The sequence below is a fragment of the Poeciliopsis prolifica genome, unplaced genomic scaffold (genome assembly GCF_027474105.1).
Source record: "Poeciliopsis prolifica strain line A6 unplaced genomic scaffold, Auburn_PproV2 SCAFFOLD005, whole genome shotgun sequence".
NCBI lineage: Eukaryota > Metazoa > Chordata > Actinopteri > Cyprinodontiformes > Poeciliidae > Poeciliopsis > Poeciliopsis prolifica.
The window spans coordinates 4,633,547-4,652,895 of record NW_026562380.1 but is presented as its reverse complement, the minus strand read 5'-3'; the positions used below and the strand labels follow the sequence as shown (position 1 = coordinate 4,652,895).

At 38.1% G+C, this 19,349-nt stretch overlaps 2 protein-coding genes across 2 annotated transcripts in view; one reads left to right on the top strand and one right to left on the bottom strand.

The window, feature by feature from the left end:
• Positions 1–19,349, bottom strand: part of macrod2 (mono-ADP ribosylhydrolase 2) — a 443,628-nt gene that overhangs the window by 358,835 nt on the left and 65,444 nt on the right. The gene's annotated exons all lie outside the window — the stretch shown is intronic.
• On the top strand, positions 906–11,623 carry flrt3 (fibronectin leucine rich transmembrane 3). The gene is made up of 3 exons (XM_055030010.1): positions 906–1,217; positions 7,079–7,799; positions 8,475–11,623. The coding sequence occupies exon 3, from the start codon at positions 8,517–8,519 to the stop codon at positions 10,467–10,469; it is 1,953 nt and encodes a 650-aa protein (XP_054885985.1). The 5' UTR covers positions 906–1,217; positions 7,079–7,799; positions 8,475–8,516; the 3' UTR covers positions 10,470–11,623.

The window sequence follows — 19,349 nt, the reverse complement described above, 5'->3', positions numbered from 1 at the left end:
GCTGGTTTCTGATTAATGTTCTTCATTATGCCATTTGTTTACTAGTGTTCTCTATTAAGATTTAAAGCTTCACAGAACATCTGGTTTTATACAAAGATTAAATTGCACACCAAGTATGTGACTTTTGAAGGCAACATGGTTGCACTAGCTTTTTAGGAAAATCAATGTAAAATGGGGCAGAAAAAGGTTGGAATGCCACATTTAGTATTTGTGTTTTTTGGGGGGTGGTTTTCCATTCAAACTTACACTACTTTATGTTTGTCTAGTACGTAAAATCTTAATTATAGGCACTAAGGCCCCTCCTTCATACCCTGCAAAGATAGGTTAAGATAATGGTTGGATGAATGGGCAAAAGTTTGTTATAATTTGCACATAATTTCTTATAAACTATTCAAGTCCAACACCAAACAATAGCTTTTAGCGGACAATGTAAAAATAAAATCTGATTATTTTTTTAAGCCCTTCACATATTTTTATTTTTAAAACACGAACTCATTTAATTGTCTATTGTGCAAAGACTGAAAAAATGACACCTGAGACAAAACACCCCTTGCAGCGTTCATGACAAAGGATGTCATTCTTTATAAAAAAAAATGGAAATTGATTTTGTTCTTTAGATCAAGTGACACAGGTAATAACAGTTTTGCTAATATTCACTTACATTCTCATACATATTATATTTTGGGGTCCCCTTCTGACTTTTGTGGTGAGTGAATCTCTGCCTTTTCCTCTTTCCTCCACTCCCCCTAGTGCGCCTAATCGGAACTGCACTAAAACAGAGACCACAACGGAGGGAGAAAGAGAGAGACGGAGAGAGAGAGAGGAAGAGAGAGAGAGAAACCAAAAGAAGGAAGGACCTCCCCCAGATGACATCAGAGCTCTATTGAAGCAGAGCTAGAGGCGCACACAACTCCACATTTGTACTGAGGTCCACATTTGCGCCCATGTCCTCTCACAGCGAGTTGATTGTGTATTTGTGTGAGGGGGGCTGCCACTGAAAACAGAGCAGTGCTGCTACAGATAAACTCCAAGTAGCTCTTAATCTGTGTGAGTTAGGAGGGTTTATTCTTCGCTTTCTTCACTTGGATCTGCGTTTCAATTTTCATTAGCCTGGATTGGATTATTTTTTATTATTATTATTATTTTTATATTCCCTCTTCTGAGCCACATTTAAAGAGGATACCTGTTACTTTTCATTTTGCTGGTTGTTTTGAGAGGTAAGTAATCTTTCTGCTAGTACAGCAGTCCTGTTGGAAGTGTTTCCCTTTTCTCTCTTTTTTGCCTTTTGGATTTCCTCTTCGACTAACTGAAAGTAATGCGGAATCCTCAGGAGTTGCATGAATCTGAACTGCTCCTATTTTCCAGGCGAATAATACCGGGTCCTGTCTATACTGACAGGCGCGAATCTTTTTATATCCATAATAATAAAATTGTGAGCGCACCTTTCTCCAAACACAGAAAAACGTTTCTTCAGCTGCACAGATTTTGCAGCACACAGAATATGTTTTTATGTCACCAATTCAAGCCTTTTCCCCCCGTGCCTGCCACTTGCTGCTGCGATCTCTACAAAATCCCTTTAATTTTGCATTTCTGACAATGACAAAAAACACCAACTCAGAATTGTTTTTCCACAATCACATTTTAGTCTCGGCACCTCTAGTGCACAACGCAAATCTTTGCGCTCCTTGCAAATATTCCAGATTTTAAGCGCTGCACAGAGAGGCGCATGTATGTATGGGAATGGTCTGGGAGGAATATGCAAACTTGGAGGGGATTAGCGGGGTTCACTGTCTGGAGCAGTCTCGGTGTCGCAGCCTGTGAAGACACCCTGGTGCGCTCCTGAAATTGCAGCGCGGATCCCGCGGAGTTGGACATGAAGGGGCAGCTGGGGAGACTGTATGCCGCCTAAACCCTCGTTCTCGGTCGTTGTCTGAAGTACTTCCATCGGCTGTTAGCGCACGTCCAACAAAAAAGAAAAAAGAAAAATGTCATCATAACCTAGTTATATGTTTTAAAAAGGCGTGCAATGCAACGCGCAATTTTATGCAAGTTTTACGCGCATCAGGAGCGTATAGGTAAGCACAGTAATTCGCAAAATTGCACGCTTGCAATGTAACAACCTCGTTAATACACAGAAACATATCCCTAAAACTAAAACCAACCATGCGCTATTCTCCCTTCCTCCAAACTGATATGTATCCTATTAGTCTAATACAATATATCGGCATGCCTATTGGCAACACCGAGGCAGGGACAGTTGTTAATCCAATTTAACAGAGCCTTTTATCTTCATGAGACGATAAGGTCATCCAGGCTCTAAATAATGGCCCCAAGGCTGTGCACAAGCTGTGCACCAATTCTGCACACAGCAAACTTCTTCCTTCTCCTCTCAAGCAACGGTGGTTTCCCTTGTTTTCATTATGGAAAAAGAAAGCTGGTTAAACATGGCAGTCATGAGGACAGGCCCAGTTCCTCTCTGATAGCTTGCCTGAGGCTAAAGTCCCCAGTCAGTTGTTTTTCAGAGGGAACTCATATGGAAGATTAACAGCTAACCAGGTCACAAAGGATGGAATAATCTAATTGTAGAAAAGAACGCATAAAATATATATTTATGCCCAGTTCATGTGGCGAAATGTTTATATTGGTTGCAGAACTGCAGGCCCCAATCTAAAATAACCTAATGCAGTTCTTTTATATTTTACAGAACCAATACGGTGTATTTTTACCAGGTTTTCCAAGATTTAAGAAACACATCTCACACATTTTGTCAAGAAGAAATCCAAAGTTGTGAGAAAACCATAAATACTGTGAGAGTGCCTCGGATAAAACAGCAGGGAGGTTAACAAATACCTTTATTTTGGAAAAGGTGTCCAGCCTGAGCAAAGATAGGTTTGTGCAGCTTAACAGAAGCATTCATGTCTTGGGTTTTGCTCGTCAAAGACATACACACACACACATACATAAATTTCATCTCGCAGTGCCTACCACCCCCATGTGGGGAAAAACAATTGCAGCTGCTGCAGATCTCTCCTTTCAGCCAGCTACAAAAGAGAGACCCCCGTCTGTCTTGGGCCTATATGTTATTAATGGGCCAGCAAAAGTATCATCTGTTCAGCCTATTTAGAGATAACATTAGGAGGCCACATACCAAATTTCAGAGATTTTTCTTTTCACTCGGTTTTTGCTTTTTCATATATAAATAATTTGCATCATTTAGATTTCAAATACGATTATAAACATTTCATTGGGAGATTTGGCAGCACAGGAGACCCCTGCCATGTACGCTGACATCTTCATCTAAGAAATAAGAAATTCTCTGCATTTAAACACAGAAACAAGTTTCAAATAATAATGAACAAACTGGCTTTCAAGACTTTTTCTTGTTCATTACTAGAAAATATACATATAATTTAATGATATAATACTCGTAAATCATTCATGTTTTCTGATTCCATTGAAAAAATCCTACCTGCTTAATGAGCTATTTTGCACATGTTTCTGGACCGATCACAGAGCCAACAAAAACTGTACCTGTGCAATCAGTCACAATTCAAAATAATATTGTGAATTAGAGTGAATATCAGAACAACATAATAACAGAATTGATTTCCCAATGGAGAGCTCTACTGTGGTTCAAAATTAATTTCAGAGTTCATGAATAATTTAAGAGCCAGCCATTACAATTTCTACACAGCTCTTTCCTCTATACGTAAATGCAAGCCTACAAAACTTTCAGTACTTTGCTAAAGTAAAAGTCATCATGTTCTGCAATAATTACACAGGCATGAAATTGTTTGTGCTTGAGATATTTTGTAGCATTTCTTGCAGAGTACAGGACTCCAGGGCATTGAGCCCTTGTCTCTGTTATTTCAGACTAATGTACATTTGTGTGTATTCTGCTCACAATGGCTATCAGTGTCCAGCTTTATGTCTCTCCTGCTCTTCTCCCTTGTAAACACACTTGCGCCCATTTTTTCCTCCACAATGGTCAATTTAACTTTGCCAGTTCAGATTAAACGAAGCAGGCTCCACTCTATAGCAGCTAGTGAAATCCCACTCTCCTGTTGGCGGAGCTTATCAAAACGATGGAGAAAAGCATCCATCACAAAAGAATAAACAAAAAAAAATTTGCCACAACTTCAGCTGCTCTAAAAAACACTCAAATGTAAATAAATATGCAAAATATAGGGACATTTATGACAGGTAAATGCAATTACAATGCTTGGCTTGACTGATTCACTGCTTAAATAAAATGAGTTTTGATAAAAAGTTTACATTTTTGTAACCCTCACCCCATCAGCCCCGATCCTCTCTGTGAGACTACAAGGTCTGCATGCTTGCCCTGGAGCAAACAATGAAGAGGGGCCACTCTCCTGAAATCCGATGAGTGGAGAGGGAAAAAAAAAGTAGGGGAGAAAAGTATCCAGGCCCGAATACGCTCTGTTAAATTATGCAAAAACATACCCAACATACCAATAATCACCATCTGATTAAATAACTGCCCTGTTTTTTGGGTTTTTTTTTTTGGTTTTTTTTAACCCTTGACCCAAAGCTGGGCTCTTACCTGAGATTCTAACAATTCTGATGGCAAAAAAATAAGTCGAAAACACAGGTAGGCATGGGTAGTACAAAATTATGGCAGAATAACAGCAACAATCCCTCCTGCTGTTCAAACTTAATATATAATACCACTATAAACTGTAAGGGTTATTTTGAAACAGAGACAGACACCTGCAAAATTTAGTAACTCTTCAGATAGACTTAGTAAGAATGCTATTTCTTTGGTTTACACAATTATATTTTTTACAGCAAGCTGAATTATTTCCAAATAGGCTAAATTGATTTTCTTTTGCAAGTAAGAGAAAATTGTAAGAGCATTCTTTCTGTTAGCTCTTCGGCAGGATGCAGCAACAAGTGGATGAAAGGGAGCATAAAATTGAGCAGTTATGACACAGAAACTTTTTTAAAATCTTGGTATGTGTTCTTGATGTTATCCTGTTAATGTCTAAACATGAACACACCATGTTTAGACTTAAATGATGACCATAAATGATGAATGAGTCCATAGCACAACCTTAGAAGTCAAAATTTGCTTGATGGAACAGAAAAGAATAATTGTTTTTGTAAAATGCTAAATTTCCAAGCAATTTAAATGAAACTACATATTTATTAATATTAATCAAATGGAAAACTCCTGAGAAAAATCACATTTTCTATTGAAGTAGCTCAACAAAGTGCTGCATTAAGAGTTCATTCCAACAGACTGATATGCCATATCCCTCTATCATCCTGCCATTTTGTGAAACTCCATTACTGTATTTAATCTTTTTTTCCTCTCATCAGACTCCCTTTATTCCACAAGTTACTGGAGGTCGCATCTGGTGCTTTTTTTCCCCCTCGACTCTAATCTACTACTAATGTAATACTGGACAGAGAGAGCCCATGTTTAGATGGAACAGAAGGAAGGGGGGGCTGTTATTATGAGACAGCATCTCAGGAGTTGTAATCGAGTTACAAGCCTCTCAATTCCCTAATCTTCTCCTTGTCAGGGGTTACAACTGTTAAACGGCTGGGCTTCTTGTTCCTAATTTCCCTTTGAATGTTTTACAGCACACGGTAGCAGCCATAAGGGCACACTGATAGTTACAGAGCTATTGTGTTCTGAGAGGAAACGTAACATTTACTTTGGTGAAGGAAATCTATTTTCGTGAGCAGAAAACGTCAGTTGGTGTGTGTAAGCAGAGGATGAGGTGGGCGTGAAGGGTCACACGAAGTAGCTGGGAGCAGCATGTTGGGATGCAACACCCATCCTCTGCTTAATGTGAAATTCAAATGGACTTCATATGTCACTGGTGCTTTTCACAGTGTGAGTAATTACACTAAGCTCTGACTGGATCCGTTTTTGTTTCACGCAAAAGAATTTGGGAAGACTTCTTTATTTTTAATCACAGGTCCAGTTCTCTTGTAAAATACTTAGAGCTCAGCTATGCATTGAAGCGGGGAGAGAAGGGCACATGAGCTCCACCCTCCCCTATTGTTGAGTTTGGGGTCCAGATCACAGATGTGTTTTGCATGCACAAGCATTCTTTTCTCCATCTCCATAGAAAAGATTTGGTTATTTAGAGTAACTGGAGTAAAAGGTCAATGGACTAAAAGGCAGGAAAAGAAGGGGTTTTTGAATGTGACATTGTAAAGTAGTTTTAAGACTGGGATATACCTATAAATCAAATTTAGTCAGGTACCCAAAAATTATTTTGTTTTTCTACCCAATAAATAAGTTTAAACTCAGAAGTCCAACCTTTTTTTATTTTTCAGCTTTTATTAACAAAAAGAAAATAATATGTATTTTTTTTTTTTTTTTGTGGTTCATCTAAAGCTAAAATTGGAAGGTCAAGATCAACTAGGAAAAGGCTGATTGGTCAATTTCAGTAAAACATTTTTACTGACATTTTTACTGTAAACTTAATTAAACTTAATTGACTTGAGTGCTATAATAATACTATTACTCAATTAATTGCTAAGTTTTTGTACAAATGGTAATGTTTGTGTCTACTACCCATAAAGCTCTATATTGTGTATAAATATTTACTGCCTGGTTTAAATCTCACATACAGTTAAACTAAACTGTTCAGTTCAACTGTTTAGTTGAACTGAACAGGAATCTGGACTCTAGCGCTGTAATTATTGAACCATGAAAAAGCAAGACGTATAAGAAAAATATTGACATGCTAGCATTAGCATGTTGCTATCAATTGCCATATTATTATGATCGAATTGGCTAGATGGTGAGAAGCTGCAAATAGCATGTTGTTTATTATCATATTTTATTGGCTGATAAGTGATAAGTGATATTTAAATATCACTTATATCACTTAACTATTAACTAAAATAGTAAAAGTAGCTATAATTATAAGAGATTACCATTTCAGTTATAAATATTGAACACTTTGGAACATACTGAAGTTAGATAGCTAGTATTTGCTAATGTTCTTATACTAGCCAGAAAGCTACGATAAATCCCATTATTTTATTGTTTGAGCTTTTCTCCACTAAATGTTATCATTGTGATTTTTTTCAGAGCATTGTCCCAGGTTTCAGGAGGCCATGATGACTCGAAGTGCAGATGCATGAGGGAGATTGGGCCCTTCAGGAACAGCAACTTATCCCGTATTGCTCTCTAGAGAAGAAGGGGACACTGGTTATCTGCTTCAGGAAAAAGATCTTGAGCCCTGGATTAATGTGTGTTCTGGCTCAACAAGGAAGCAGAGGATTCTGGGTTACCTGAAAGCACGGTCGGCACAAGCAAACAGGCCAGGGTTGAGCCTGTGGCCAAGGGGATTGGCATGGCTCAGACCGGCTTTGTGTCAACCCATCATGTCTGACGAGCCTGATGGCAGGAAGGATTCTTTGCCGTCCGACTCACGGATCTCTATGAAAACACAAAAAAACCTAAGGGGCTGTAATGGCTGTTGAACCTGACTACAGCAACAGCCGCTGGGATTTTTAATATCAGCCAAGGGTGCACGTTCTTTTTTTAGCAAAAAGGGATGCTTTTTTCTGCAAGCTTATCTGCCATGGCAAAGGCATTGAAAGAATGAGCCTTTGACAACACAGAAGAGGTCATCGTCCAAACAAGGATCAGCTTGGCAAATACTGACCAGGTCAGGATATCACCAGAACCCATCCTCCCTCCCTTTGGACAAACATTTTCTTTCAGTGAGGATAACAAAAAATTTAAGAAGAAATCTTGATTGGATATTTCTTTCATTGGAACGGATTTACAGCCTCTTCAAAATCAGGTATTGTAAATAAAGATTGCTTTGAATCGTTTTGATTTATTCATAAGATACCCATTTTAAAAAGATAAATGAATGTGGGTGTGAATGTACATCCAAAGCTCAAAGTATTCTCTGGCTGATTAAAATGGGAATTCTGCTTCATTTTCATAGTCTTAATCGAGTGCCTCAACGTTATCAACAGTGAGCGGAATAAAAATGTGAAAACTCAATTTGCAAAGGCTTTACAACCCAAAGTTGTAAGAAACTAGTAATAGCCAAGACATACCCCCCCCCCCAAAGAAACGAACAAAAAAAAACTTTGCATCAAGATTCAATGCATTATGAAAGATGTAACACTTAGTAAGTTGTGTTCAAAAACCTAAGACATACTTCCAACCACAAAGCTTTAAAATTGAATTTACCTTGAAAACTTGCATGACAAAACAAATTCCAGTGAGCGCTAAAGAAGAACAAAGTAAAACCTTAAGATAGGCCTTCCCACCTTATTCCTCATAATCAGTTCATATCAGTCAAACAGAAAAATGCAAAATGATTCTTTCAGCAGTTACTTAATCAAGAAAGTGCTGTACGCAGCTTTTCAAACCTTTCAAACCTGCAGCAATTACAAAAACTGGAATTTGGCTCTCTCTCTCAGGGCCTTGTCCATTAATCTGCCTTTTTTGCTCTTTTCCCCAGGGCCCTTTGAGTGATTAGACTGCCAGGATACGCACCTTCAAGATGGTACGTCACTGCAAGTCCTTTGTCCTTTTCCTAATAAGGATTGGGCTGCTGCTGGGTCTAGCGAACCCCTTGGTCACCTCTGCCTCGTGTCCCTCAACTTGTCGTTGTGATGGGACTTTCATATACTGTAATGACCGAGGCTTGACTTCCATACCTACAGGGATGCCTCTGGATGCTACAGTGCTCTTTCTGCAAAACAACCGCATCAAGAGTTCAGGCATCCCCACAGAGCTCCGCGGACTGGTAAATGTGGAGAAGATCTATCTTTACTGCAACAATCTGGATGAATTCCCAACTAATCTTCCACTTGGACTAAAAGAGCTCCACCTGCAGGAGAATAATGTCCGAATGATAACCCATGCCTCGTTAGCTCAGATTCCTTACATTGAGGAACTTCACCTGGATGACAACTCTGTATCAGCAGTCAGCATAGAAGAGGGGGCTTTCAGAGACAGTAATCACTTGAGACTGCTTTTTCTCTCCAGAAACCATCTGAGTACCATCCCAATAGGCCTACCTATGAGCATTGAGGAGCTGCGCTTTGATGATAACCGCATCTCATCCATCTCAGAGCAGTCGTTACAAGATCTCATCAATCTGAAACGATTAATCTTAGATGGCAACCTTCTAAACAACCGTGGGATTGGAGAAATGGCTTTCATCAACTTGATCAACTTGACTGAGCTGTCACTGGTGAGAAACTCCCTAACTTCACCACCGGCAAACCTCCCAGGCACCAGTTTGGAAAAACTGCACCTACAAGAAAATCACATAAACCGGGTGCCATCTGGGGCTTTTGCCTACCTGAGGCAGCTGTACCGCCTGGACCTATCTGGTAACAATCTAAGTAGCCTCCCACAGGGTGTATTTGAAGATTTGGACAATCTTACACATCTTCTACTGAGAAACAACCCGTGGCAGTGCACTTGCAGGATGAAATGGGTACGAGACTGGTTGCGGTCACTGCCAACAAAAGTGAATGTACGTGGTTTCATGTGCCAGGGCCCAGATAAGGTCAAAGGCATGGCTATTAAAGATCTGACCACAGATATGTTTGATTGTGCTGATTCAGAACTGTTCTCCACATATGAGACAAGCACAGTCTCCAACAATTTACGCCCATCACAGCCCCAGTGGCCATCATTTGTCACCAGAAGGCCTGTGGTGAAAGGGCCTGACATCAGTAAGAATTACCACAGTACTACCAGCTCTTCAGGCAGAAAGATCATCACCATCAGTGTGAAATCAAGTAGTGCAGATGCAATTCATATATCATGGAGAGTGTCACAACCCATGACTGCCCTGCGGCTCAGCTGGCTAAAGCTGGGACACAGCCCTGCCTTCGGCTCCATAACTGAAACCATTGTGCAGGGAGAGAGGACAGAGTATCTCCTCACTGCACTGGAGCCAGACTCTGCTTATAGGATATGCATGGTTCCCATGGAGACCAGCAATATTTACCTGTCAGATGAGACCCCCGTTTGCATCGAGACAGAGACCGGGCCTCACAAATCCTACCAACCGACTACAACTTTAAATAGAGAGCAGGAAAAAGAGCCTTACAAAAATTCCAGTCTGCCTTTGGCTGCCATTATCGGAGGGGCCGTGGCTCTTTTGGCAATAATCATGCTGGCACTGGTGTGCTGGTATGTGCACAGGAATGGGTCGCTTTTTTCCAGAAATTGCACCTACAACAAAGGTCGACGGAGAAAGGACGACTACGCTGAGGCTGGCACCAAGAAGGACAATTCCATTCTGGAGATAAGAGAAACTTCTTTTCAAATGATACCTATAAATCATCTGCCTGTGTCCAAGGAGGAGTTTGTGATACACACAATTTTCCCTCCAAATGGCTTAAGTTTATACAAAAGTCCACACAATGAGAACAGCATCAACAACAGGAGCTACAGAGACAGTGGAATACCAGATTCAGATCATTCCCATTCATGATGATGCACACAGACATCCAAGAGCAGTGTGTGACTAAAACAGAGCGGCAAGACTTTTACAAAACACTGGATATATGAGACTAAGGGAGCAATGTTCTGTACATTTGCCATATAATTTATATTTAAGGACATTTTATGAAGACTGAGAAGATTCCAATTGCAGGCTGTCACTGAACTATCAAATGCAATTCTATATTTTAGGGATTTGTAGTAATTTGTACTGTATTTCCTTTGCTTAAGGTTACCAACTGACTAAAGAAACTCTGTGTTCTATTAAGATATGATGACTTGTCAACTGTGAAAGTGGGTTTTCATTGCTGTGTTGAACAATCAGACTTTAGGAAACCTTGTAATATAAGCACAGGTCATTATTTTAACTTTGTGGCTGTTAGAAAAACAAAAAGGCAAAAAAATGACAAGGCAAGTAATGTAAGGCACAGATGATCGACCAATTCACCAAGCACGCATGATAAAGGATCTTAAAGAATGAGCAGAGACTAGCTGTCTCCACTTACTATGGACCAAGAATTTTACTCAAGTATTCACCTAATGTGTGGCTATGAATAACTAAAAATGAGGTGCCATGATGTTATTATTTCCGCTTTGCTGGGTGTGTTATTTTGCTCTGTTTTACAGGTAGACAAAACACAGCAAAGCAGGGTTCCAATGTATCAGATAGGATTGTAGGCCACAGCACAGGGCATAAAGCACACCAACCTTAACTAAGAAGACATGTCTGGCTGACACATAGGACCCCCCTCTACCACTTACTCTATTTGTAGAATGGCCAAATGACAATGGCGGCATTCTTTAGTACTATGTACCATACGTCATTCCAGTCTGCAGGCCAAAAAAGCCCCATCTTGTTGGCTTTCATAAAAATTACCACCATGTCAGCAACTCCTTAATCCCCCAGGAGTATTATTTTAGTATTATTTTCCAAATGGACACTTTTTTTGTTGCCACAATTTGAAGTTAACGGTTCTTTACAATTGAAAAACCAAAGTGCATTTTATGCCCTTTGGCCAGTCTTGTATGTGCCTTGATCTAATGCTTATTGTATTTAGCTTTTTAAGAAACCAGTGACTTTTTTTCATACACACTTGAATATGAGAAATATTGGTCATATTAAAGAATAAAAGTGGACAAAAACTACTTTTCCCTGTCTTACATTGAATACAACAAAACTACACTCAGAATAAATTATAGTATTTCTATTCAAGTACAATATGTCACCATAGATATGATTTCTGAGTTTATTATGATTATATAATTTTTTCAAATTCTTTCTAAGCACCATAGACTCTGAGAGGCTCCAGGGGTCCAATTTATTTCATTGATAGCTCAAATGAATTAAATCATTTATCATTTTCATATTTTGAAAATGATAGGAAAGTAATAACATCCTCTTTTTATCCTTTATGCACATTTCCCCTTCTACAGTATGTAATGGGATGTACAATTAACTCATACTGGTACCACACCACAAGCAGAGCAACATCTGCTTGAGGCTGCTGTTGTTCTATCCTGCTGGTAAGTCATGTGTAACCTAACAATGGGTCAGGAAGAAAAATACCACTATGGAGCAGAAACTGAGACACTGGACTCTCGGGTTTCATAAACCTCCCAGGCATCAGGCACACAACAGACCATCATATGGAGGGGTGGTACAGGCAGACCCTGCAGGGGATGCCCCTCTCTGCAGTGCACAGAGTTTACACTGCTTCAGGCAGAACAATTGCTGTTCACACTGGCAGAGGCCCAATTAAGATGCACATAAAATCGTTGAAGAAAACTGTAAAAAAGAAAAAAAATAGAAATCCATATACAAACCCATAAGGACCTCATTAATTTGATTTTATTTTTTTTAAGTTTGTAAATTACATAAGTAAAAGTGTATTTCCATTAAACATTATGTTCACACTTCCTCGGGTTATACTATCATATGAAGCCTTCAGTTAAACTGAAGAAAGCTGCAAAACACAGCAGTCATCCTTACCTCAGTAACATCATAACCCTGACCTACGCAAGCATACCGATGCCTCATATCTCCTTTTTTTTCTTCTACATTTTGCACCCTTACAACCTCAAACTTTAGTGTTTTCCATTTTAATGTTATATAACAGACCAAGACAAACACTAGCAAGATGACACCTGTTTTTCAAGGTGTTTTGCATATGCATTTCATTTAGTCACACTGCATCAATTTAATAACACTTTACTAAACAATAGCCAGGTTCCCCCCCGAACTGATAACTCTGAATCACAAGTGGATACACTGAATTTTTATTTATTTATTCAGTCCACAAGTCTATTGATTTAGTTATTTAACTTATAAATAGTTGGAAGCACACAATTGACTATGAGTGATATCAGCAATTTGTTTTTTTGTAAGCCTCTGTTTTCCTTTTCTAAATTAAATATTTAGACAAAGTCACAAAAAGCCTAACCCTGTACAACATATAGTAAACACAGTATTTGTTGTAATTTCACATAGCTTACGCTAAGAAAGAAAAAAAAACATTTTTTAAAATTTATACTCCAAGCTTAGCTAAAATATATCAGGTTTCATACTCTCAGTGTCACTAATGAATAAGGGACTCAACAGATACCAGTAATTGAAAATTATTAGTGATCCAATATTCAGATATTATGAGAAACTCTTGAAATGTTTGCTGAACTATTATTGAGCAAGAAACATGATTCAAAGTTGAAAAAAAAATAGTTCCTTTAGTTAGAAGCCTTGTTATTCAGATTTTAACAAAGTAAATCACACAAAACAAAATAATTTTGGTTATTTTGAGTGAATCACGTAAGAGACAAAATTAATGAACAGGACTCCTTACAACCCTCTGTGCAGACTTTTCACCCACGACCCCTGACCCATGTGTCCCTTTAAACTATTCTTTAATCACTGTCAAGTTCTCACAAAGGTCAAACAATCCCCTAAACAACAGAAGCTGCTTGAAGCATTTGTCTCTTGCTTGACACATGCAGCTTGATGATGTTTTTCCTTTTATGTAACCCAGCGATTAAAGCTAATGGGGGCAGATGCACTGTCTGCCCCAAGCTCCTGTTATTCCCATTGTACCGTTGTGGTCAGTCAGTCAGTCACATTTGCATACCTATAGATGCCTGTGTTTATGCTCCCCTGTATGACCTCGCAGTTTGTGGTAGCTGTGCATGGTTTCTCTCCATCAGCACCATTAGTTGGATCAAAAAGTACAATCCCTGTGACCCTTTGACTGCTTAGAGGTCGTGAAGGTCAGGTCAGACTTGGTTCAAAGATCTCAAGAGATGAAAAATTGATGTACATCAGGGACCTTGATAAGCAACAAGCCCATCATTAGAATGCTTTGCTCAAGAAAAGGTCTTCTGCCTTTTATTACCCAGAGTTCCCATAAGTGATGCCTGAAAATATGGAGACTGGTATTTTAAAGAAAAGTCTAATATTCTGTAATTATTTCAGAGCTTTTAGGACCCAACAAAGAGACAAGAACAAGGACAGACTATAGCTCAATGCTAAGACTTGTTTGATTTGAACAAAATTTTAGCTGGTTTATTAACTTTTTAGTGTTACAAGACAACTTTTTTCATAATGGCTCCATAATGGCATGGATGAGGGAAAAAAAAACAAGGTTTTGTTTAACTCTCCCTTCTCAGATTACAGCTGCACATTCTAAAGAATTGCAATTGTAATGACAATATCAATATTAGCAAAATCACAGTAAAAAATGTCTGCTTGAATGCAGTATTGCATGTTACATTTGAAGCGCCATGCATTCATGCTCAGGTAATAATATGTTTGGCTGGCTGGATGAAGTTTTCCTACCTTTGACGCACCAAGCTGCTATTGAGCAGTGCGAACATTGTGATAATGAGGGTTAATCACAGTAATATCATCTTCACAGTGTTCAACAATGATAGCCCTATATCATATTTAAGAGAGAATTCATACTGAACAGATCATTTTAGGGCTTGAATTACTGTTGTCAACAGCCTAATACCCTAAGACCACAGCTAATTCTGTTCTTGTTCCACTGAGTAATTTTTTTTGCATACAATGCACGTTTATTGAAAGACTCTAAAACAAGGGACATGATATGAAAGCTTTGATGTGATTTATTTCAGGTCTACTCTCACCGTTTTTCACGGAGACTGTTTTTCTTTTTTGTTCAAAGCTGTTTTAATTTTTTCTTACCAAATCACTGAAGAAAAAACTCAGTGCTATTCCTATGTAGTAGCGATTTAAAAAACACAACTGTATAGCTGAGCTACATTGAGCTATGCATCAGGAAAAAATGATGCCAGTTGTATTTTTTTAGCAACTAGTTTTTCATTATTACAGCAATCAGGCGGTTTAGATATGAGAGGGTTTTAGATATGTGCCAGACTACAATAAAGTCCTACATTGAATAAAACTTTTCAGAAAAAATTAAATCAGTCAGTCTCACTGGGAAATGAAATTATGTTCTATAATTGTATTGACATTTGCAATAATTTTGAAACTCACCATGGCATAATTTTGAATCAACTTACATCTACTACACAGAAAAAAATATGTTAAAATAAAATTAATCACGCTATCATTTGGCACTTATTGATGCAATGATAAAAGTGTCAGTAAAATACAAAACAAAAAAATCCCCCACAGATTTCAGTCTTTTTGCAGCAGGTATTTTGATGTATACAGCCAGAGCTTTTTGGCTACTTTCTGTGCTCAATCAAGTTTTTGGAGAACAAACAAAGCTTTGTATTAAGGTCTAATTGAACCAACTGTTTAAAAAAAAAAATTCAAACACCACAAATAATCTAAAACAAGTCGCTAGGAAGTTTACCGATATTCTTGCAGGATGACTAATTATTTTTCTCAATCGGCATATGGTAAAAATTATATTGATCCTTGAATTATCAGTCGACACAAAATTAAATCCAACTTTTAAAGCTTGTTTATAAACATCCAACATATTTGTTAAATTGTTCAAAAATCAAATGATGAGCTTTAATCTTTGAAATTAATTAATTTGATCGTTAAAACTCACATTTCAAATGTACTGCAAAGCATTTCAGAGATTACAATTTCAATTTAGTGCATAGAAGTATTTTGTTTTCTGCATGAAATGTTAGCAAACAGGTTATCATATTTATATTAACAACAAGCCTAATAGAGTGAGAATAAAATGTTTTTGAGGTAATATACACAAAAGATAAACTTAAATAGCTTCGGATTTTATCACAAATAAAATGACATCTGTATGTAGGGTAAGTACTTTTTAGAAAACTATAACTTTTAGAATATATTTTAGAATAAATATATAGAAACAAAAATCAAAATACACAAAACATTGTAATTGTATTTTTCTAAACACTTTGATACCATGAAGCAGTGATATTTTTGCTTCATGCTGTAATGTGAGGATCTCATGCCAGCCCATAGATAATTGCATCCGACACTGAAGGACTAACTCATGTGAATGTCTCCATCTGCGAGTGTTTTCTGTTTGTTTCTAATAATTAATGCTGGTTATGATTACTTGTGCTTTCATGTGAACCAGTGCACATTGTCCCTACATCGAATTAGCATAAACCATCATACATGCATATTAATATAGAGTAGAAAACGAAGCTCAAGTCATTAAGTCTTTTCTACCCAGTTGTCCTTTGACTATCATGTGGCTCCCGGTCACTGGTGCAATGTGTTCTGGCAGCAAAAGAGCGGAGGAGAGACAACACTGTATGGTGAGAGACATGTCATTGTGAGTGATGTCGCCCAATGTGGGGGTGTTGTCCTTCGTCCTCCATCTCTGACTGGCTCCCCCCAACCTCCAGGGCAGGACCCTCTCCATCTCTTCACATTACTCAGTGACCTGAAACCACAAGGCCAAAAAACTTAACCAGCTCCTCCGTCTTCTTAATGAATCCAATTTTTTGCCTGAAAGCACAAGGCATGCACATATATCCATCGCAACTCGGAATTGGCTGACATTAATATAAATTAACAAGAGGCTTTGCCATCAAGACTGCGTCAGTCGACAACACCAGACAATGACGACACTTCTATTTCACAACTTATTGTGCACCCAGAATACAGTCGATATTCTCATTTAAAACAGGCAATAACCAAAACAAAAGCAGAGGAGCTGATTAGTGCTGATGGCATTACACTATGAATTATACACAATATGTTATGAAAATATCCATATAATTGACTCTTCTCTGTGGCAGCCATTAATTTCTGTCTTACTTTAAGTGGTTTAAATGATCTTGTAAGAGGCCATACATCTCCTGATGCCCTTTATGAGATCAACACCACATCCCCCCCTTAGAACTTAACCGACCCTGACTTTCATTTGTCTACAAAGTCTGACGCAGAAAAGAAATCATTTCATTTCTGAAGGTTCTGATAGGGCCCAACTTGTGTCTAACCCCCAGCAGGTTTGAAGCTCAGCAGTGAAGCAAAAGCTTCACTTCGATCCATTTTCTTCCCTCATTTATGTTAAGCCAGCTTTGAATGTCAGTACAGTATTTGCATGCCAATGTGGCTCTGTCTGCAGCTCATTATTTTCAGACGCTGACAGTCTAATCGCATGCAAGTTTAGCCCACTTTGTGAACCTAATGCCTGCTACAGCCAAGTAATGCTGAAAGCAAGCCAAGGTTTATAACTGCAGTGTTCTGCTGCACGCGTCCTTCTCACTTTGGCTTTCAGGTGTGAAACACAGAAAAAGCTGCAGCTTTTCAAATGAAGAATTATTCCAGGATGACCATACGACAGCACGCTCTTTACGTAGAGACGCAGAAATATGAGGTTTTCTGGCCAATTTCTGGTCAGAAATTTTGTAAAGTTTCAAGTGGCCAATAAATATTTATGTTTAAAAATTATAACTAAAAAACAAGACATGCTTCTCTATTTTCAGCATCATTTGATCTTATGTTCCCAGTAAAACAAAAACAACTACTTAATCTAAAACAACTAAAAGGTACTGCAAATCTACAAATACAGTAAAGTCCTGAAGGTTGTGGAGCTGAGATGTCAGCACAAATAAACCAACTACACAAAATCATTGCTTAACTCAACTCAAACTGTTTTTAATTAATCTAAAGTGGATTAGCTTTTATCTATTGGTTTGCAAAATCTTTAGGACCACACACTGTGTAAAAGTAAGCAATTATATAGCTCTTATATTAAACAGAATTTAACTTATATTTACAAAACAAACATAATTACAAAGTTAACACTATATAACTGCTTAAACATATTTGCTTATTTTATGTTTAAAATTATTACAATTGCAAGTAGGGTTATTTTATTCCTTTTACTTTAAATTCTCTTATTTAATACTTTAATAAAAATATTATTTCTTATTTTGTTTGCTGCTTTAACAATTGCAGAAACTTTACAGACAATTATCTTAAGCTGTCCTTTCCCATTTATATCAGAATTTGAACTGTCTTGCAGAGTAGCACAATTATCGCTACTACAGGTTCAGAAAGTTGAAAAATGTCAAAGATTTATTTTTCCCCACACAAACAAAACAGACCAATCTACCAAGACATTCTTTGGTTACAACAGCTGGTCATGTGGGGCATCATCACTTGAACCTGGCCATTATGAGCACCAGGCAAAGCTACAACATATTGCTCAGGATACATGAGGCAAATGCATCAGTACAGATGATAACTGCAGAGAGAGAGAGACTCTAGAATTATGATGCGTCTACAGAAATGCATATGTAGACAATATATGGGTCTGTTATTCATATGCCAATTTCCTTTTTATTTGCTATATAGTCCCAAAAGTAAGTGAATGGTTCATTTTGTAAATAAACCATGACCCCAATTTTCAGTCTATATTCAATCAATTCATTCAAACTCCAGTTTGAATACATTTTTCCAACATCTCCAGCAGACATTTTGAAAAAATAAAACGGCAATAACTCGTGTCTACCTTAAGTGTCCCAAACAGCTTTGGTGTGAAAACTTGCTAAATGTAAACTTCAGTCAAGAAAGGTGTGTTTACTGAAAAAGATTAGATCTTTAGTTTCCAACCAACAGATCAGATACCAGGGCTGGTAGAGCATTCAGTGCATCAATATAACTCAGTAGAAAATTTCTCTGTGCGTCTTTATTTTTACTGATACTACTGTAATAAGGAAACCATTAAATATTACCAACGTACATACGATCGATCAACTGTCTTACAAACATTTTCTAAAGTCATAATCCTGATTTGGTTCTGTGATGCTGTGGTTGCACTGGAGTCAGTCTCAGCAGATCTGATAATACCCGACTAACAGTCTCACCTTCAGGCATGAGCTCTGTTTATCTCTCCTGTGAAGTCTATCTAGCCTTCCCTTCACTAAGACAACTCAGCCAGATTTTAGCTGAAGCTTCACATTTGACCAAGGATTGAAATATTTTCCTATGTTTCACAGGGCTGAGAGAATTTCAGCACATTCAGCACCTTTTGAAATTGTGAATATTCGATGTCATAGTTAATCAGTCACTTGAAAGTGTTATTATTTAAATGTCCTATCGAGCCAATGTGGTGCTACCAGAAGGATACATTACACAGTGTGGGCCATCTACTAGTAATGACTACATTTCACAAACGCAGAGTCTGGTTTGGAGAAGCAAATAAAAACCAGTTTGAATAAGTCAACAGCAAAGGCATCCTGTAACTTTGAAAGTTTTGCACATAACTCTGCAGTGGGTTGGGAGACTGCAGAGAAAAGCCCCCCGACTGCTGCAACCAAACAAAAGTTCAGAGGAAAAAGTTTAGGGGAGAAACCACCAATGGGCAAGACGGGGTGGTGGGATGTGGGATTAATTAAAGGCTGCTGTCACTGCGGTGTGCTGGTGACACACAGCTACGCGATTACT

Excerpts from the sequence above, each read along its gene's own strand:
- flrt3 (XM_055030010.1), top strand. The coding sequence starts at position 8,517 with ATGGTACGTCACTGCAAGTCCTTTGTCCTTTTCCTAATAAGGATTGGG.